At 36.7% G+C, this 22,588-nt stretch overlaps 1 protein-coding gene across 1 annotated transcript in view; it reads right to left on the bottom strand.

Moving 5' to 3' along the window:
- Nucleotides 1-22,588, bottom strand: part of LRP1B (LDL receptor related protein 1B) — a 1,961,274-nt gene that overhangs the window by 46,904 nt on the left and 1,891,782 nt on the right. The window contains exons 85-86 of the mRNA XM_069573760.1: nt 6,776-6,950; nt 2,086-2,190 (exon numbers count right to left, since the gene is read on the bottom strand). Of these exons, the coding sequence (XP_069429861.1) occupies nt 2,086-2,190; nt 6,776-6,950 (280 nt within the window). The remainder of the gene's footprint in view (nt 1-2,085; nt 2,191-6,775; nt 6,951-22,588) is intronic.

Genomic DNA, 22,588 nt, shown 5'->3' with positions numbered 1-22,588 from the left:
GCATTTTATGTAGGAATGAATATTTGTTTAACACATTCAAATATCTTCCAGAAAAAGAAAAAAATATTTTCCTATATGATTATTTTAATCACTTCCCAGTTTTTCAATTATTGTGTAAAAAAGAATATTTACTTGAATAACAAAATAGATGACTACAAAAAAAATTATAGAGTTTTGAAAATGAAACATCTGAATTTTAATACCATTGTGCCTTAAAACTACCAGTAAGTACTCTGTTGCTGCTGCTGCTAAGTCGCTTCAGTTGTGTCCGACTCTGTGTGACCCCATAGAGGGCAGCCCACCAGGCTCCCCCATCCCTGGGATTCTCCAGGCAAGAACACTGGAGTGGGTTGCCATTTCCTTCTCCAATGCATGAAAGTGCAGTTACTCAGTCATGTCCGACTCTTCGCAACCCCACGGACTGCAGCCTACCTGGCTCCTCCACCCATGGAATTTTCCAGGCAAGAATACTGGAGTGGGTTGCCCTTGCCTTCTCCTCTGAGACACTGCCATATGCTATTATTGGGGGTTGCCAATCAGGACTTCTGTTTACATGGAATATTTATTAAGGAGGATGTCAGATACGGTTCATCTCTAAAGCTCAATGCAAGATGCAAAATTAACTTGCATTGTTATAAAGGTTCATAGTTACCCAAAATGTGGTCCCTGAAATTTCTCAGAGGAAATAAATGTATTTGTTAAGAACCAAAACAATGTGTGTCATCACTGCTTGAAATAAAAAAGTTACTAAATAAAAGCCACTTTTCCAAATATAGCATCTAGTATAGTAATAGAGTCTAGAAACACCTGCTCTGTCCTTGTCTAATTAAAAGCCACTATTTCTAGCAAACATATTTTTATGAGACAGTTCCACGAGTATTTTTCATTCCCTCCATTATTTTTCTAGACACTAGCTGACCGTGGTGCATACATGAGCAAAGCAAAGGTTAAGTATGTATGACACAGATGGACCCCGAGATTAAGTATACACTGTGAAATGCATGTGGATGTTCATGATTTAAACCAACGGACTGTGGCCTGAAATGATGTCACACAAAGCTTAGCGGTAAATGGAAGGTTAAACCTACTTGCATCTCGGCTCATTAAACGCAGTTAAAGTGCAAATCCCCTCATTCTGACAGTAGTGATCACAGGGGTTCTCTTTCTGGTCACAGCGCTGACTTTTAAACCCCACAGAGCATCTGCAGAATTTCAGTAAAATACAGCTAAATCAAGTGTCTGACTTTTTTTCCAAATATATTTCAAGTTTATTTCATACAGAGATATTAATAGTAGCATATTAACACAGTTTTTTTTAGGTATGCTCACTTCTTTCTCATATACAATCATCACAATCTACTCTGACAATGATCTACTCTGACAATGAGGGGAACAGAATGCAGACGTGAATCCTATGTGGGCATCATCCTTCTGGTTAAGCAGTGATAAAATTCAAAATAGAATTCACATAAGAGGAATAGTCTTATTTCAAGTTTTCCACTCTGGATAATCAAGTGTTTGAAAAGAAAAAAATGTTAAGTTCCAGATTTACTCAGGAGTAGAGAATCTGTAATACTTTCCAAAGATTTAGAAACCCAGAGTCAATGTAATGTATTTCAAAAGAGACAAGGGCTTAGTAGGTTTACATAATACAACACTCTAAATCTGACACAAATATAGAATAATACTATACTTTTGAAAAGACACCTTATGTACTTGGAAAAGAGTGGCCCTAAGTGCCAAAGCATTTATAAATATGATAATGTCTGGGTTTCACATATCTAAATAAGGTCAATTAAATTAGAAGCATTTTTACAGGCATTTCCAAGTTCAAAGATGTCTGAATCTTTGAAATAGGTATGATGCTAAGGAGTGAATGATCTCTTCCTTATGAAATCAATAGCAAATTAATGAAGGGGAAAGTTCTGTAGTACGTGAACCAATGAGGAACGATACTTGATCAGAGATGTCCATGAAACATTCATTTAAAATATGTTACCCCAAGAATGGAGAACAATAGAGTAGAGATTCCATGCACATCTAAAGTCATATTATAAAATTTCCACAGTATTATAAAATACTCACAAACACACAGGTACATTTGTCTCTGGGTCCAGCTGGCATGTGCCTCCATTGTAACAGTAACCATCACATAGCTGGCAGCTAGAGGCAATCTTTCCATTAGTGCAGCTGCAGCAACAGAGAGAAAAAAACCCTCATTGTTATTGGCATGATTGTTGTTGAAAGCTCACACAAATTCTCTATAGATGAGGATATTCATCATAGAAGAGTAATGAAGCAGCTGGCTAAAAGGTTTCCAAAAAGACTTGCTGGAGGCAAAGATTTTTTTTAACAGAATGATGACATAAAATTTTCCTTTTGGTAATTTTCAAATTTTCAACCCATTAGTTTACAATAAAACATAATATAGTTAGATACAGGTGTGAAAAATATACCTTGGGATCTGTCATTTACACTTTAGGGAGATATCAGTATCTTATTTCCTTTTCATACTACTTGAGTTTGGTGACTTTTTTTGCTATTTATAAACCACATTATCAAATACTCTGGAAGCAAATGCTTCAGCTCTCCCTTCTAAACTGAAAAGTCTGGTCCAAAGAACTATTATGAGTTTTAGACTCCACATTGTGCCTGTATGTATAGAACTATCCTGTAGTCACTTTTATACCACTGTTTATCCCTGAATATGTACAGTGATTAATGTCAAACTCTTTTTATGCTAAAGGAAAAAAGGTAACAATTCACTGCAAAAATAAACAGTAACTTTATAGGAATGATATGTAATATGGCAACAAAGTAATGAGGTAGGCTTTCTTGTAAACATTTTGGAAGTGACTCTAATTTACAGTACATTGCCTGTCTGAGATAAGAATAAAAAACTGTGCCTACTGCTACATGGAAAAGAAAAAGTATAACAAGAATAGAAAAAGTACAGAAATTTCTCACTTGTCATGTTGCATTTTTAAATAAATAAATACCATTAGACTGGACATTGAAAATTGTTGGGGGAACAGATTAAAGTGCATTGACATTCCAAATTATTGAGGAAACCTCTTCCATGAGAAGTATGATAACAGCCTTGGCCAACAGATCGTGTCAATACTCTGGTTATGAGATGATGTCAGCACTAATTGCTATGAAGTAATCAATGGTATCACAATAAATCTGGACATAACCTCAATAAAAAAAAATCACGCTGAAATATCATTGGCTGATCACTTTGTTTCTCTTCATGACAGATATCTACTGCAGCACATCTATCAAAGGGTAATGCCCAAGGAGGTTGAGTGCTTAGGTGCTCAGTCATGTTCTACTCTTTGCAACCCCTTGGACTGTAGCACGTCAGTCTCCTCTGTTCATGGCGATTCTCTAGGCAAGAATACTGGAGAGGGTTGTCATGCCCTCTTCCAGGGATCTTCCCAACCCAGGGATCGAACCCAGGTCTCCTGCATTGCAGGCAGATTCTTTATCGTGTGAGCCACAAGACAAGCCCAAGAACACTGGAGTGGGTAGCCTATCCCTCCTCCAGGAGATCTTTCTGACCCAAGGAATCAAACGGGGGCCTCTTGTATTGCAGGCCAATTCTTTACCAGCTGAGCTACAAGGGAAGCCCAATGATAGGTTAGATATTTGCAATAATTGATTGACTGTCATAGTTTATTTATTCCTTTAATATTTATTTGACCTAGTGTGAGTGGTAGGGTTGCTGGAAATGTACTGAACTGCTTATACTTTCCCAGGAATTTGATTTAAAGATTTTTTTTTTAAAGAACGTAGATTTAAATATCACAGTTCTTTTCAAGATGAACAGAAGCAGTGAGTCAATCATGTTCTAGATGGGAAAACGAGATATGTGAAAATGGAAACAAATGTGGGCAAGAAGGCAATGGTTAAAGTTTCAAAGATTTAACAAAGAGTATCACATTCTTTATGATTTATAGAGGTATTTGAATATGGAAGCAAAGTGAGGCAAATACATTTTAATGGCACTGGTGTCTGATATGTTAAATGGAACTGGGAGACTTTTCCTTGCTCTCCATGCCCAACCTCCTTGAAAATCAAAGAACAGAAAGTTATAGTTTCATGTCCAATCAAAGGGATAACATCAAAGAGAAAAATTAGCTCATTTTACATTAAAGAATTTTCCACAAAAAGATAACTATACACCAAACATCATCATTTAAAAGAGAAAATATTCTATTTATTGATTGCATTTAAACTTCTGCTTCCAAGAATTATAAAAGATGTTTCCCTGTTCTCCTTCTAAAGGTTTTCTTTGAATCCTAAACTTAAGACAGATATTTCAAGTATGAAATATAAGTTATCCAAATCATTGTAGGACATCAAATAGTACAGCTTATGTTTTAATATAGTTTTCATTATAATTTAATTTCTTAGAATGTTACACAGATACACCCATGCATGCACCATTTGTAATTAGCAGTTGTCCATTGATCAGAAAGAATTCTCATAACAATTTGACATCAGAGTGGTATAATTTAGGTTATTCAAAATTATGATCAAGCATTTCTTCATCAGTATTTACTAAGGAAGAGAGAAAAATACACAATTAGTTCTGTTTTAAAGCTTATACTCATTATATTTGACAGAGTATCTATTTTCTACTGTAGCTGACAGTTCATAGGCTTGGCATTAGGAACACATCAGTATTTGGAATCACAAATACACATGCAGCTTGAATTTTTCTCATTTAAATAAAAACTTTAACTCAGTTGTGATTTTTAGTATCAGTTCTTTACCCATGAAATAGAAATCCCAACATTCCTATAAGCTTTATTTAATGCTAGCATGAAAAGTATCATAGAAATAAAAACAAACTTATCTAATGTTTCAAGATACACAAGGAGTCGTGTTTGCATTGTCATGTTCATATGTTATTATAGCCTATTTGATAAATCAAATAATATACTCCTATTTTTAAACTTTCACTATCTACTCACTGCTAGCAAATGTTATTTATCCATTCTTACATATAGTTTTCCAAAAAGATAGTTAAGTCAGGAACTGTAATGTGGAACCTCAAAAGTCTACTCAGGTTATGGGTTCCAGTGTTTCTAGGTTGGTTAAGCCAATATTGTCTGTACAGTAGGCAATAGTGAGGGTCCTTAGAATCCAATTCTTCCTTCCTCACATGGAACTGACCTGTGTGATGGAAACAGTATGTGTCTCTGCATGTGCTTCTCCAAGATAAACTGGGTTGGAAACTATGCCTCTCAGCCTCTCTTACATGATAGTCCACAATTTCCTGGGTGAATGAAATGGGATTGTAAAGAATATTCTACAGGGCATTCCTGACATGGTACACCGGACATAAAGAAAGATATATGCTCACTAACTGAAATCAAGTTCTGCCATGCTCAAGTTTCATCACAAAGAACTGATGAATTTAATGAGCAAACATGATTTTGATAGTTTAAATAAAAATGTATTTTACTTTTATGTACTTATCAAAGGCGTGTATTATAATTGGTCATATTTTTCAATGACTTTAGTTGAAAAATAATGTACTTTCAAATGACCCAATTTGAGGGCTTGAGTAAATGTCGTTTATAATGATAACAGATCATACATAGATTAATTCTAAAATGAGAGTAAATAAAAAAGAAAAAAAATGTTGATGATGTCTGTAATAAAATTTTATTGGACTTTGTTTGGCAGAGTAACATAACTCAGGGCTGGCACCCTCGCAGAGGCCGTCTTAGTGGAAGCTGTGGTGTGAACATTTTAAGGTGTGCTTTTCTATCACTTATTCTCATTTATTATAGTCCTAGGGCAAATGATTGGAGAAGGAAATGGCAACCCACTCCAGTATTCTTGCCTGGAGAACCCCATGTATAGCGGAGCCTGGTGGGCTACAGTCATGGGGTCAAAAAGAGTCCGACATGACTAACACACACACACAGGGCAAAGGATAGAGCTCAATCATTTATAAGCCCTTCTTTTAAAAGGTTGTGAAAAGAAGTTCAGAGTGAGAATTGGTCTCTAACCTCTGTGGCATAAATCTGTTTCATGACAGAAACTGAATGCCACTCTTTAGCTGCAAAGTTCTGTCTTCCATTCACTTGATCTCAAAGCCAAAGAGCAAAAGGCAGTGCAACAAAAATGTAATTGGATGTCTTAATTGTAGTGGCTTCCTAGGAAGCATCATTCCTTCTACTTACTTTTAACCATAATTTTCCAAGTCAGATAAAAAGATTAAATTTTGTTTCCATTCGACAGGTCTTTTGTTCCTTTCCCAGAGGATCACTTTGTAAAATCAGAAAGGCAAATACTCATTACTGATAATAATGATGAGACAAAAGTCCGAGCTATTCTAATTTAGAAGTATTACATAAGCTTTTTGAAGGTATGTTGCATTTCACTTGTGCTTGCTTACTATTAGGAATATTCTGTACAGGGAATGATCTGACCATATTATTGCACGATAAGTGTTCATGTTTTCCAGAAGTACATTAACACTTTTTGAATAAGTTTCGGTTTAATCAAAATGAATTGAACTCTCTTTATAGGAAAAAAAAAAAAAGGAAAGAGATAATGGAACACTTGCCATATTGAATTTCGGATTCATGTTTATGTTTGACGGAGAACAGCAAAATACTGTAAAGCAATTATCCTCCAATTAAAAACTTAATTAAAAAACAATAATTTACAATGTTCTCATTGTTTTTTGCCAGAATGTTAATGTCCTTTTGGGTTCAAATGCTTTTATAAATTAAGTTAGCTGTCTACTTACTTGCAAGATATATCTTCACTGTCTTTATTTATAATGCAGTGTCCCCCATGGCACCTTATACATTTGTCAATTTCACATTTTGATCCTTCATAGCGTATTGGACAGACACATTCCACACTTCCATCATCTCCAATGGTACAGGATTCAGAATTCACACAGTAGTGATGACACACATCTGGAAAGAATGAACAATATAGAAATAAAATTGTGTTACAAAGTATTTTTCTTTCTTTCTTTCTGTTTTTTTTTCCCCACACTGGAATTCCTACAATCAGGGGTTGAACCCATGTTCCTCGCATGGGAAGCATAGAGTCTGCACCATCAGGGAAATCCTACACGATATTTTTCTTGAGTCACAATAAATGTTACCATTTTACTTAATATTTCAAAATGGTCAATGGATAAGTAGATTAATTTGCAAGAGCAGCTTGTAATTACATGTAACCAGATTTCTTTAAGAATACCATTGATTCTTCTTTTTGCCTGAGTTTGCCATCATTTCATCTTGCTAAGAGTTATATTGATATATTATATCAATATAAGTTGTATTGATATAATTGATATAATATAATATAATATGAGTTATATTGATATAATACTAACTGACAAACTCTATTAGTCCTGAATTTTAAAATTTAAGTTCTCAAGTTTCTTCAGCTTTCCTTCTAAGAAGCAATATTTCTGTTATTCTGGAACGAACATAAATCCTCAAGATTTCTTTAGATGTCATCTATCTTTGTTCCTCCTTACAGCTCTTTTCATCTGAAGAACAGAGTAAGTATGGGACTCTTACTCCTTCGATAGCCTCTGGTGGAGTGGAAAGAAGCCTCTCTCTACGTGAGCCAGGAGACCCAGATTCAATATCAGGGTAAGGAAGATCCCCTGGAGGAGGATGACAACCCACTCCAGGATCCTTGCCTGGAGAATCCCATGGACAGAGGAGCCTGGTGGGCTACAGCCCATGGGGTCAGCAAAAGTCAGACATGACTTAGAGACTAAACCACCACCACCACTACATGAACCAGAACAGCCAGTGTTTCCAAACACCTAAGCAGGCAAGCAGATAGAAGATGTGCCTCTCATGGAGCCCCAGCAGAAACGTGGACTGGAAGACTAACAGATCCATTGTGGGTAGAAAGTGATAACAGAAGTCTACGCCATTTCTTCCTCCCAGGTGAGAACCTGGAGTCTCGTCAGTCAGAGGGAAAACCTCCATGCAGTCTGAACCCTTTGCTTTGTAAGGTGTTTCCTACTGAGCAATTCAGACAATTTTCTCAACTACAAAGGAAGAATTCTTCAAATATTTCCATATCTCTTGAACATCAGTAATAAAAAAAGACCATTTACTAAGAACCACATTGACTTTGCAATTAGACATTTTGCCTCAGTCTTCTGAAAAACAAACAAGTCTATATGTATATTGACACATCAATATTTTTTAATTTATCACATTCACAATATTGAAATTTATAGTATTAATACAAGTAATCTTAAGCAGAATAACTTACTGAATTGATCGCAGACCTAGTGTTTGAAGCTGCAATTTCCTTATAGTTATCTAATTGTGAAGCAATATTAGGTGTGATTAGATGAGGTAAAAATCACAATTTATAAACTTTAATCTGCTGTAAGATGATTGTTCTGGGTAAAAAAAGGTAAAACATAATTTATAACTTTCATCCTTGTATATTTATCTAGCCTTTTATTAAATCAGACAGAAATCAACAGGCTTGCTTCATATTTATGGAAATTTATTTCAAGCATTCTTATGCTTGCTGTTGCATTATGCCAAGTACCCTCATTGAGATTCAAAGCTTAAGTTTATTACTAAGGGTCTTGGCTATTTTTAAGAAAAGAAGCACTTTCAAAAAATGAGAGACATAAAGATCTAAAAATTAAGTCAATGTTAATGTTTGTCCATTATGATATCTATTTTTAGTTGTTCTTGGCTTTGCAGGTAGATAATGTACACAATGCAAATTCTGTTTTTATTAATATTTGTGAAGAATGTATTAATAGTAGCCTATATAATCATCTAATACCATCTACTATGCAGAAATCTCTAAAGAGCAATTTTCGTTAGTCAGTTTGCTAGATACAACTTATTGACAGAGAACTCTTTTAATATTTCTCTAATTGCTTTAAATTTCATCCATTGGTCCTAGTTCATTTTTTCTGATGGGATATAGAAAACAGCTGATGTATCTTTCCAAGATCTTCATAGTATGAGGTTTTTTCCACAATGGATAGATAATTCATCAGATTCATGTAGGTGACTGACTTGCAAATGCAGATTCCAGTTTCTTTTCCTTTCATCCACTATCACTCCTGAATTCTAAATTCTAGATCAGATTTGAGGCCCGGGTGAAACCCATCAGATCAGATGAGTAAACAGAATTTGGGAACTAGGGAATGTAAGAAATCTGAAAATAATTTTACTGAGTAGCAAAGGGACTACATTGTCTAGGTTGTAAATAGATTTGATTTTATTGAAATAGCTTATTTCTTGACTAACTTTGGGAGCCCTAATTAGAATATAATTTTAACCTAAAATTTTGAACCACGTTGTTTTTAAAATCACTTCATTGAGAAGACTTAAGAAACTAGGAAAAGTTGAGTTAACATCCTGAGGGTTGATGATTGCCCTATACCATACTGTAGCAAGTAACAGTCTGTTTGCACTTATCTTGCACTTATTTAGCACTTTTGGGTGCTAAAGGTCAAAGTTAAAAACTTACCTACAATTTACTAATTAAAAGTAATTGTGGATAATAAGTTAAATCTGGTTTAGACTGAGAACATAAAGATGTGAGAATATATACAACTCATTAATATTCAAGGGAATACAAATTAACACATCAAAGAAATACCTTTGCACTTCCACCAAACTGATGGCTAATGGCAAAAACTCTCATAGCACTAGTAGTGGGAATATAAATTGGTTCAGTTGATTTGGGAAATAATTGAAAGTATCAATTATATTAAATTTGAGCGGTTCCCTTGTGGCTCAGTGTTCAAGAATCTGCCTGCCAAGTAAGAGACACAGGTTTGATCCCTGGGTTGGGCAGATCCCGTGGAGAAGGAAATGGCCACCCACTCCAGTATTCTTGCCTGGGAAATCCCATGGACAGAGGAGCCTGGCAGGTTACAGTCCATGGGGTTGCAAAGAGTCAGACGCAATTTAGCAACTAAGCAACAATTAAATTTGAACATGCTGTGTGTGTGCTGTGTTCAGTTGCCTCTGACTCTTTGTGATCCTATGGACTGTGATCCGCCAGGCTCCTCTGTCCATGGGATTTTCCAGACAAGAATAATGGAGTGGGTTGCCCTGCCCTCCTCCATGGGATCTTTCCCAACCCAGGGATTGAACCCCTGTCTCCTGCATTGCAGGTGGATTCTTTACTGCTGAGCCACCAGGGAAGCCCCAAATTTGAACATACCAACACTTTATGACCTAGCATTTTTACTTTTAATACAATGTATATGCAAGAGAAAAGCATGCACATGTGCACAAAACGTGTCCACAATATGCACAAAAACCTTTTTAGAAATAGGCAAAAGCTAAAAAATAATCTAAATATCCATTATAAGATGAATATATGGAAATAGATAAATGAAAAATGAAAACATTAGTTATAAGCAACAATATGCAAGAATCTCATGAAAATAATAGGAAAAAAAATGGACAGAAAATACATATAGTATGTTTTTATTTATGTAAAGTTCAAAAGGCAAAACTAATCTGTGGTTTTAAGAGTCAAAAAGGAGTTATTTTGAAGAGAAAGATAGGGATAGTGATGAAGAACGCCAGGGAGCACTTGAGATAATAATAATGCTCATTCTTGACCTGAACATTGGATTACACTGATATGTACACCTGGGGATAATTTATTGAATTGTATACTTGTGATTTTAAACATTTCTATGTATATTATGCTTCTACAGAAAGATTTCTTTTTAAATCTAATGGCATATAAGCTATAATAAGAATATTTTATAAATTCTGTTTAGTTTGCTAACTAGGCTAATAGGTTTTCTCTTTACAGATAATATATTTAAAAGGAATTCATAGTTTGTTTTTTATGTTTTAAAGGAAACTCTCCATTCTCTAATGCTTTTAATATATTTTGAAGCCCGTCAGCTGCACATTATTCAATGCTACTGACTGGCCTCAAGGCCTAAAAATGTAACCTAAAGAATGTAAAAAAAAAAAAAAAAAAGTTTGCTTAAGATAAAATTGTAAACAGGTATTAGAATATACAGTTAAATAATTACAAATTGCATACCGTTAAGCCATGCCACGTTTTCCCTCTGAATAAGGCAGAAATAATTCTAGACTCAGAACCCTTTCTCTACAGATATTCAAATGGAAGACATTTCATTTTTTCCCAGTTTATGTGTTTAGCACTCTATGCAAAATTGAAGTTTAAGGGCAGAGATTTGCTCACTGTATCCTAGCCCGGCCAGAGTTGCTTCCTAACATTTTCCTATGAAAGTTTTCTATCTCCCATTATTAGGCTTAAGATGTGGAGCATGTTGAAGATGTTGAATTACATGTCTGCTGGGCTGTTCTCTGCCTCTGTTAGCATTGTAGGGCCCAACACTTTGAATGTACATTCTCTCCCTCCCTCCCACTTTCCTCCTTCCTCTTCCACTCTTCCTTGTGTTCTCCCCTTCTTCGAACCTCTCTCTTTCTTTCTTCCTCCCTCCCTCCCATTCTCTCTTTCTCCCTCCCTTCCTTTCTCTCTCTCTTAAAGTCTTCCCTATTTACTCAACTCCAACTCCAAGATTTCTGAATACAGGAGAAGGTAGATCTTACTTGATAGGAGACTTCAGCAAGTCATATTTAAATTATCACACAAGCATTGGGTACCTGTAAGTTGGAAGTCAAAATAATTCCTTCAAAAACTCTGTTATTTCAAGTTTAATCATAACATGATGTATGTAAGCCCAGGAAAAAGTTTAAAACATCTGATGGTGCTTTCTATTTCCAAATTGGGTGACTCAACCAAAGTTCATGTTCTCAGTAATTGTCTCAATATCATGATAGGAATGCATAATAAGTCTAAGGAAAGCTACCTAATTTCTCTCTCATTCTCTTTTCAGTCATAATCCACTTTGAATTACAAGCATCTGTGTAAAACTTGCAGAAATATATGTTGTATTTTTATCAGTGTCCCATCTCTGAAAGTGAAAGTCAGTGAAAGTCACTCAGTATTGTCCAACTCTTTGCCTCCTCATGGACTATACAGTCCATGGAATTCTCCAGGCCAGAATACTGGAGTGGGTAGCCATTCCCTTCTCCAGGGGATCTTCCTGACTCAGGGATCGAACTCAGGTCTCCCTCATTGCAGGTGGATTCTTGACCAGCTGAGCCACAAGGGAAGCCCAAGAATATTGGAGTGGGTAGTATATCCCTTCTCCAGGAATCAAACTGGAGTATCCTACATTGCGGGTGGCTTCGTTATTAGCTGAACTAATAACAATAACTAGGAAGCCCCTATCTCTATATACTCTCAAATAATTACTACATGGTGTTCAGTCACTCAGTTGTGTCCAACTCTTTGTGCCCCCATGGACTGTAGACATTGAGATTTCTCTGTCTATGGGATTTCCCGGGCAAGAATACTAGAGTGTGTGGCCATTTCCTCCTCCAGGGAATCTTCCCGATGCAGGGATCAAATCCCTGTCTCTTGTGTCTCGTGCATTAGCAGGCAGGTTCTTTACCACTGGCACCACTCATATTTAAATTCTATCTCTTCAGTTATTTATTTGCTAAAAGGAATACTTCTTTAGCACTCCCCAATCCAGCAAAAATTTAACAAAGTATAAAGAAGAATATTATATGAGAAGGTTCCTAGGTATGCAATTGTTCACTTTCGTTCAAAAGAGTCTTTCTTGACAAGCTCAGAAACAGAGAGAAGTTAAGCTGTAACTGAAAAAACAATTTTTTTTTTAAATCCCATACCACTGAAATTGCTTACCTTATATAGCTAATTACTTTAAACATTAAAAATACTTTAAAAACATTTTGAAAGTAATCTTTTTATAAGATAGATACTCATTTTCTTAACTAAAATATATTAGTATTTTTATTAATGATTCATTTATCATTGTCAATTATTTATTACAGAAGTTTCAAAGTCTTCCCCATTTTTTTCATATTTCAGTTTTGATTAAGTGAAATGTTACTGATTATGAATCAGTAGACAAATCCAAATATAAAACTTAATTCCTCCCAAAGAATAAAAGAGTTGGGAATGTTGGTAGTTGGTTAACACAAAGGTGTACCACAAAGCAATCATCTTCTAGTTTCTGACACATAGACACACATGCACTCACACACTCACACACACATATATACCTTGCTTACAAAAACAACCATCTTTTATTCCTTCAAATTTTATGTTTAGCTTAATAATGATTGGAACTGAAAGTAAAAAAAAAAAGTTTGATATACTAAAAGAAGAAGTTTGATATACTAAAAAAAGTTTGATATACTAAAGATATAATAAAAGAAGAAAGGTTCAAAGAAAATACAGCTGAGAAGAGACGTTCTGTTCAAGGGGATAAAATAGGGGAAGGAGTTGAAGATTAAAGGTTGAAGATAAGAGTCTATGCAGATTGGCCTTTATGTATTTAACAGCAGCAGTCTGGAATTTATGGAAAGAAAAGCATGTGGGACAATATAATTGATCTAATTTTGAACATTATGTTGATAAAATGGAGGTGGTGATGTGTAATTGATTATTTAATGAGGACATATGTGTGACTAAGTGTATATAGAGAGTTGTGAGTGGCGGATTCATGTTGATGTATGACAAAACCAATACAATATTGTAAAGTAACCTCCAATTAAAATAAATAAATTTATATTAAAAAAAGAGAAAAATCCAGAAATACAAGACAGGACATTAGCTCTCAGAGAGCTGGCAACCCAACTGTGAGGTTGAGTTCAGTTCAGTCACTCAGTCGTGTCACTCATTCAGTCGTTGAGTGAATGTCGACATTCTAGGAATCAGTGAACTACAATGGACTGGAAGGGGTGAATTTAACTCAGACTCTTTGCAACCCCATGAATCGCAGCACGCCAGGCCTCCCTGTCCATCACCAACTCCCACAGTTCACTCAGACTCATGTCCGTCGAGTCAGTGATGCCATCCAGCCATCTCATCCTCTGTCGTCCCCTTCTCCTCCTGCCCTCAATCTCTCCCAGCATCAGAATCTTTTCCAATGAGTCAACTCTTCACATGAGGTGGCCAAAGTACTGGAGTTTCAGGTTTAGCATCAGTCCTTCCAAAGAAACCCCAGGGCTGATCTCCTTTAGAATGGACTGGCTGGATCTCCTTGCAGTCCAAGGGACTCTCAAGAGTCTTCTCCAACACCACAGTTCAAAAGCATCAATTCTTCCGAGCTCTGCCTTCTTCACAGTCCAACTCTCACATCCATACATGACCACAGGAAAAACCATAGCCTTGACTAGACGGACCTTAGTCGGCAAAGTAGTGTATCTGCTTTTGAATATACTATCTAGGTTGGTCCTAACTTTTCTTCCAAGGAGTAAGCGTCTTTAATTTCATGGCTGCGGTCACCATCTGCAGTGATTTTGGAGCCCCCCAAAATAAAGTCTAACACTGTTTCCATTGTTTCCCCATCTATTTCTCATGAAGTGATGGGACCGGATGCCAGAACCTGGAATGTCAGGTCCATGAATCAAGGCAAATTGGAAGTGGTCAAACAAGAGATGGCAAGAGTGAATGTTGACATTTGAGGAATCAGTGAACTAAAATGAACTGGAATGGGTGAATATAACTCAGATGACCATTATATCTACTACTGAGGGCAGGAATCCCTCAGAAGAAATGTAGTAGCCATCATGGTCAACAAAAGAATCCAAAATGCAGTACTTGGATGCAATCTCAAAAACGACAGAATGATCTGTTTGTCCCCAAGGCAAACCGTTCATTATCACAGTTATCCAAGTCTATGCCCCAACCAGTAACGCTGAAGAAGTTGAAGTTGAACAGTTTTATGAAGACCTACAAGACCTTTTAGAACTAACACCCCCAAAAATGTCCTTTTCATTATAGGGGATTGGAATGCAAAAGTAGGAAGTCAAGAAACACCTGGAATAACAGGCAACTTTGGCCTTGGAATGTGGAATGAAGCAGGGCAAAGACTAATAGAGTTTTGCCAAGAAAATGCACTGGTCATAGCAAACACCCCCTTCCAACAACACAAGAGATGACTCTACACATGGACATCACCAGATGGTCAACACCGTAATCAGACTGATTATATTCTTTGCAGCCAAAGATGGAGAAGCTCTATACAGTCAACAAAAACAAGACCAGGAGCTGACTGTGGCTCAGATCATGAACTCCTTATTACCAAATTCAGACTCAAATTGAAGAAAGTAGGGAAAACCGCTAGACCATTCAGGTATGACCTAAATCAAATCCCTTATGATTATACAGTGGAAGTGAGAAATAGCTTTAAGGGCCTAGATCTGATAGATAGAGTGCCTGATGGACTGTGGAATGAGGTTCGTGACATTGTACAGGAGACAGTGAGCAAGACCATTCCCACGGAAAAGAAATGCAAAAAAGCAAAATGGCCGGGGAAGCCTTACAAATAGCTGTGAAAAGAAGAGAGGCGAAAAGCAAAGGAGAAAAGGAAAGATATAAGCATCTGAATGCAGAGTTCCAGAGAATATCAAGAAGAGATAAGAAAGCCTTCTTCAGCAATCAATGCACAGAAATAGAGGAAAAGAACAGAATGGGAAAGACTAGAGATCTCTTCAAGAAAATTAGAGATACCAAGGGAACGTTTCATGCAAAGATGGGCCTGATAAAGGATAGAAATGGTATGTACCTAACAGTCGCAGAAGATATTAAGAAGAGGTGGCAAGAATACACAGAAGAACTGTACTGTGAGGTTACAACAGGAATTAAAAAGCTACTAAGACTGATCTGAATAATGTCTACTGTGGCAACAGCCTACAGAAATTACTACCAACGAAATCTTCCTTAGTTCGGAACATTCCAGCTCATAAGTTTTAATCATTTTACTGACCTGAATGGCATAACAATTGAGATTTCTGCATATAGTAAGAAGGAGAAATAATGAAATGTAATTAATCTGTGCTAAGAAAGTAGAGATAACCATGAAATTATATAATAACACTTTATATTCACAATATAAAAATTCTTATAACCTCTGTAAGACAATTACGCTAAGAACTGCACTGTAGCACCAAACACAATCATGCAATCTAAAGGACAATGGTGGATATACAATTACAGAGTATTCACATGGTAATTAGGTAGATAGTAACTGAAGGATAAGAGAATGGCTATTTTCTGCAATAGAAATGGAATAATTTTCAAGGGAGATCATTATTGTACTCTGTCTCTTTTTCTTTTTCCTTTTTAAGCAATCAGAAATATGAGATACTTCTTCCGTTAATACTTTTACAACATCTTAATAGACTGCATAAAATATATGCATGTGTGAGTATATATACAGGTTTATGAATATTCAAGGAGAGCCAGATGTCTTTAAAATATCTAGCTGCATTTAACTTCTTTCCCAAATATTTCTTTCTATTGGAAAATAATTGTGAAAACCATTTAGCTATTAACTCATATTTGCACCTGGGCTATTCACATTGTAATAGCTAGTGAAGTGTGAAACTTATTTAAAGAGAGGAAAACCAAATCAAAATATACCACTTAAACAGGATCTGAAGATACTCAATAAGAATAATGGGGAATCTGGAGAGTCTTTACTTGGTAATACAGGATGGCTATACAGGGAGACTAAATTATACAATCCAATGTATGTACATCAGTTGTCTTATATCACTGAATTTTTATCTGACCTTTCAAAAAGTGCTCTGTGAATTGGTGTTAAGATTCATAATTTAAATAAGTATTTGATAATTTAGGACCATACACATACACATAATAAATTTAAAGTAAGATGGAATTACTTTCACAATCCAGGCATTCTATTAACTGAGTTCCAGTTTTAGTGCAATGCACACTCCATTTTCACCATTATATAATTGTGTCCCAGGAGCAGTAGATTGCATGAATTTGGCTAATATTTTCCCTATGGGGAGGTTTGTAGTTGCTTTCACATATGTATAAAGGCAGAAAAATTTCCAGAAGAACCAATAATGGTATTTTGTAAACTTCTGACGAATACTTCCACTACAGTGATATAATGAAAAAGAAGAAATTAAATCAAGACCAAAATGTGAAGGACTTTGAGGTTAAATTCAGCCCTTCCTCTGGCTAACAATGTGACCTCATCTGAGTTACCTGACTAACTTCTGCAAAATGCCCTTTGGTCATCTATGAACAGAGTCAGTATTTCTAAACACTCCTGAGACTGTGTCATGATTTCTTCCTCAGCAGTCCATCCTCAAAAATGCACTTGATTCCAAAAGGGCCGATGAGAGCCCATTTTGAGCAAAATTGTGGAAATGACAATTACAATGATAACAAATGCCCATTTTTAGTTGTTTTCTATATGCCAGGCACATGTGTTTGTTTTAGTCTGATATTTAGTCTGATAACATGGTATTATCCTCATTGTATAGATAATCACACTGAGGCACAAACAGGTTAAGCAACTTGCCAAAGATGACACAAGAAAAAGTGAGAGAACTAAAATTCAAACAGAAATAAGAGAATAAACTCGAGAATAAACTCTTATTTTTCTTATTCAATTACTCTCACTCAGGAAAAAAAAAATACAGAAAGTAATTTTGAAAACCTTCGATGTTTTCTTTTCCTTACACGTGTCTAAAACTGAACAAGCCTCCATCTACATAGATATCTGAGGGTCTAACCACCAGTCCGAAAGCTAATAGATGATGTCAGGGCAAGCCCAGGAAAGTTTCCTGATGCCATCCAGATCTGCAAAATTAGAATTCAGAAACTCAATCTGGGTGCCTATGCCTCATCCAAATATTCACATTTCACGTGTCAGTCTCAGCCTCCCATCCTAACCCAGTGAATACATGCATCTGTAGCCATTGGTAATCGGTGTACAGCACTAAACTTCTACTTGAAGGGAACACTTAATTATCCATGTGATATATTCAATATCAGGCAGGATCAGCTCTGAGCTAGTCCAGACAAATAGGAAACCAAAATAACAGTCAAGAAATCACAAAGTAAGACATTCCCGAGTGTCAGCATTTATTGATATCTAATGTAGCTAATTTAGGATGAAAATATTTGGAAGGTTTTCTAGAAAAGTTTTCAGATTCGTAAAATTGTTAACAAAAGTGATGCTGGCCTTTTTTCCATGAAGTCAGTTTTTCACCTATCATACTTTAGGAGCAAAAAGGTAAAGTAACTTGTATAATTTGCTTAGAATTTTATGATTGTTTTCTTTAAAGTATTATATTAAGAAACAGAAACAAATTTAAAACTACTAGAATATTCTTTTTCACATTCCTCCAGTGTTTTAACACAGCCAGAGGTATTTTAATAATTAAACTTACAACATAGTCCTAAATATATCTTCTGATTTCAGAACTGAATTTAATAAAGTAGGCAAACATTGAATCCAGGTATGCCAATTAAACATTCACTAGGGAAAAATGTGGGCAAAACTCTGATTAGAGCTGATAAATTTTCATCAGGAAAGCATGCCTAAGAAAATTAGCATTTTCTAATGTTTTACTAATAATAGAAATATATCCCAAATATTTTATAGAGAAAACTGCAAAAATTTAAAGAGTAAGATCTATCCTGAGCACATAGTGCCATCTCTAAGTGTCCTGGTAAAAGGAAAATGTAAAATTCAGCAAGATGATTTAAAAAAAAAAAACTTTGATATGAGTGAGACATATGGGGTGGGATTTTAAAAGTGGCAGTATTTAAATTTTCAACAGGCTGCTGTTCCAAATGCATATTAACAATGATTGGGGTTTCCCTGGTGACTCAGTGATAAAGAATGTGCCTGCCAATGCAGGAGACAAGGGTTTGATCCCTGATCCAGGAAGCTTTCACATGCTGTGGAGCAACCAAGCCCATGTGCCACAGCTATTCAGCCTGTGCTCTCAAGTGCAAGAGCCTCAACTACCAAGTCCACATGCCATAACTACTGAAGCTCAAGGTACCTTAGAGCCCATGTCCACAGCAAGAGAAGCCACTGCAATGAGAAGTCTATGCAACACAACTGAAAGTAGCCCCTGCCTGCTGCCACTAGGGATAAGTCTGGCAGCAAGAAAGACCCAGCAAGCCATAGATAAATAAATAGGTAAATAAATAAATAAAGGTGGAGTCAATAATTTTAGCAATAATCGAAAATTAACTCATAAAACTCACGGCAATGATTTGTTTTCAAGTAAAATCTAAACAGCGTTTATTTATAAAGGATGTTCTGGGTTAAATATTTCTCTATTTTTAAAGCAATCCAGCTACAGAAGCTTTGAGCAAGTAACTATAATGTGGAAGAGAATCATTTGAGACTTGAAAGCAAGCTGACTTGCAACAGTAGCTAACTACGGTCATCAGTCCAGTTCAGTCACTCAGTCGTGTCAGATTCTTTGCAACCCCATGAATCACAGCAGGCCAGTCCTCCCTGTCCAATACCAATTACCGGAATTCACCGAAACCCATGTGCATCGAGTAAGTGATGCCATCCAAACATCTCATCCTCTGTGGTCCCCTTCTCCATCTGCCCTCAATCCCTACCAGCATCAGGATTTTTTCAAATAAGTAAGCTCTTCAAATCAGGTGGGCAAAGTATTGGAGTTTCAGCTTCAACATCAGTCCTTCCAGTGAACACCCAGGACTAATCTCCTTTAGGATGGACTGGTTGGATCCTTGCAGTCCAAGGGACTCTCAAGAGTCTTCTCCAACACCACAGTTCAAAAGCATCAATTCTTCAGTGCTCAGCTTTCTGTATAGTCCAACTCTCACATCCATACATGACTACTGGGAAAACCATAATCCTGACTAGATGGACCTTTGTTGGCAAAGTAATGTCTCTACTTTTTAAATGCTGTCTAGATGGTCATAACTTTCCTTCCAAGGAGTAAGTGTCTTTTAATTGAATGGCTGCAATCACCATCTGCAGTGATTTTGGACGTCATTAAAAAAAAAAAAATGACAGCCACTGTTTCTCCATCTATTTCCCATGAAGTGATGGGACCAGATGCCATAATCTTCGTTTTCTGAATGTTGAGCCTTAAGCCAAATTTTTCACTCTACTTCTTCACTTTCATCAAGAGGCTCTATTTCCTCTTCACTTTCTCCCATAAGGGTGGTGTCATCTGCATATCTGAGGTTATTGATGTTTCTCCCAGCAATCTTGATTCCAGCTTGTGCTTCTTCCAGCCCAGCGTTTCTCATGATGTATTCGGCATATAAGTTAAATAAGCAGGGTGACAATATACAGCCTTGATGTACTCCTTTTCCTATTTGGAACCAGTCTGTTGTTCCATGTCCAGTTCTAACTGTTGTTTCCTGACCTGCATCCAGGTTTCTCAAGAGGCAGGTCAGGTGGTCTGGTATTCCCATCTCTTGAAGAATTTTCTACAGTTTATTGTGATCCACACAGTCAAAGGCTTTGGCATAGTCAATAAAGCAGAAATAGATTTTTTCTGGAATTCTCTTGCTTTTTCGATGACCCTGCGGATGTGGGCAATTTGATCTCTGGTTCCTCTGCCTTTTCTAAAACCAGCTTGAACATCTGGAATTTTGCAGATCACATATTGCTGAAGCCTGGCTTGGAGAATTTTGAGCATTATTTTACTAGTGTGTGAGATGAGTGCAATTGTGCAGTAGTTTGAGCATTCTTTGGCATTGCCTTTCTTTGGGATTGGAATGAAAACTGATCTTTTCCAGTTCTGTGGCCACTGCTGAGTTTTCCAAATTTGCTGGCATATTGAGTGCAGCACTTTCACGGCATCATCTTTCAGGACTTGATATAACTCAACTGGTATTCCATCACCTCCACTAGCTTTGTTCATAGTGATGCTTTCTAAGGCTGACTTGACTTCACATTTCATTATGTCTGGCTCTAGGTGAATGATCACACCATCATGATTATCTGGGTCATGAAAATCTTTTTTTGTACAGTTCTTCTGTGTATCCTTGCCACCTCTTCTTAATATTTTCTGCTTCTGTTAGGTCCATACCATTTCTATCCTTTATCAAGCTCATCTTTGCAGGAAATGTTCCCTTGGTATCTCTAATTTTCTTGAAGAGATCTCTAGTCTCTCCCATTCTATTGTTTCCCTCTATTTCTTTGCATTGATTGCTGAGGAAGGCTTTCTTATCTCTCCTTGCTGTCCTTTGGAACTCTGCATTCAAATGGTATATCTTTCCTTTTCTCCTTTGCTTTTCACTTCTCTCCTTTTCACAGCTATTTGTAAAGCCTCCTCAGAAAGCCATTTTGTCTTTTTGCATTTCTTTTTCTTGGGGATGGTCTTGATTTCTGTCTCCTGTACAATGTCATCAGGCACTCCATCTATCAGATCTAGTCCCTTAAATCTATTTCTCACTTCCACTGTATAGTCATAAGGGATTTGATGTAAGTCATACCTGAATGGTCTAGGGGTTTCTCCACTTTCTTCAATTTCAGTCTGAATTTGGCAATAAGGAGTTCATGATCTGAGCCACACTCAGCTCCCAATCTTGTTTTTGCTGACTGTATAGAGCTTCTCTACCTTTGGCTGGAAAGAATATAATCAACCTGATTTCGGTGTTGACCATCTGGTGATGTCCATGTGTAGAGTCTTCTCTTGTGTTGTTGGAAGAGGGTATTTGCTATGACCAGTGTGTTCTCTTGGCAGAACTTTCTTAACCTTTGCCCTGCTTCATTCTATACTCCAAAGCCAAATTTCCCTGTTACTCCAGGTGTTTCTTGACTTCATACTTTTTCATTCCAGTCCCCTATAATGAAAAGGACATCTTTTTTGGGTGTTAATTTTAGAAGGTCTTGTAGGTCTTCATAGAACTGTTCACCTTCAGCTTCTTCACCGTTACTGGTCGGGGCATAGACTTGGATTACCATGATATTGAATGGTTTGCCTTGAAAACGAACAGAGATCATTCTGTCATTTTTGAGATTGCATCCAAGTATGGTATTTTGGACTCTTTTGTTGACCATAATGGCTACTCCATTTCTTCTAAGGGATTCCTGCCCACAGTAGTAGATATAATGGTCATTGAGTTAAATTCACCCATTCAAGTCCATTTTAGTTCACTGATTCTTAGAAAGTCAATGTTCACTCCTGTCATCTCCTGTTTGACCACTTCTAATTTGTTTTGATTCATGGACCTGACATTCCAGGTTCCTATGCAATATTGCTCTTTACATCATTGGACCTTGCTTCTATTACCAGTCACATCCACAACTGGGTGTTGTTTTTGCTTTGGCTCCATCCCTTCATTCTTTCTGGATTTATTTCTCCACTGATCGCCAGTAGCATATTGGGCACCTATTGACCTGGGGAGTTCATCTTTCAGTGTGCTATCTTTTTGACTTCTTGTACTGTTCATGGGGTTCTCAAGGCAAGAATACTGAATTGGTTTGCCATTCCCTTCTCCAGTGGACCACATTCTGTCACAACTCTCCACCATGACCCAGCTGTCCTGGGTGGCCCTGCACGGCATGGCTTAGTTTCATTGAGTTAGACAAGGCTGTGGTCAGTGTGATCAGGTTGGCTAGTTGTCTGTGATTGTAGTTACAGTCTGTCTGCCCTCTCATTCCCTCTCTCAGTGCCTACCATCTTACTTGGGTTTCTCTCACCTTGGACATGGGGTCTCTCTTCATGGCTGC

Source organism: Ovis canadensis, chromosome 2, assembly GCF_042477335.2.
Source record: "Ovis canadensis isolate MfBH-ARS-UI-01 breed Bighorn chromosome 2, ARS-UI_OviCan_v2, whole genome shotgun sequence".
Lineage (NCBI taxonomy): Eukaryota > Metazoa > Chordata > Mammalia > Artiodactyla > Bovidae > Ovis > Ovis canadensis.
The sequence above is the reverse complement of the archived record's forward strand: the minus strand, read 5'-3'. Positions and strand labels throughout refer to the sequence as shown.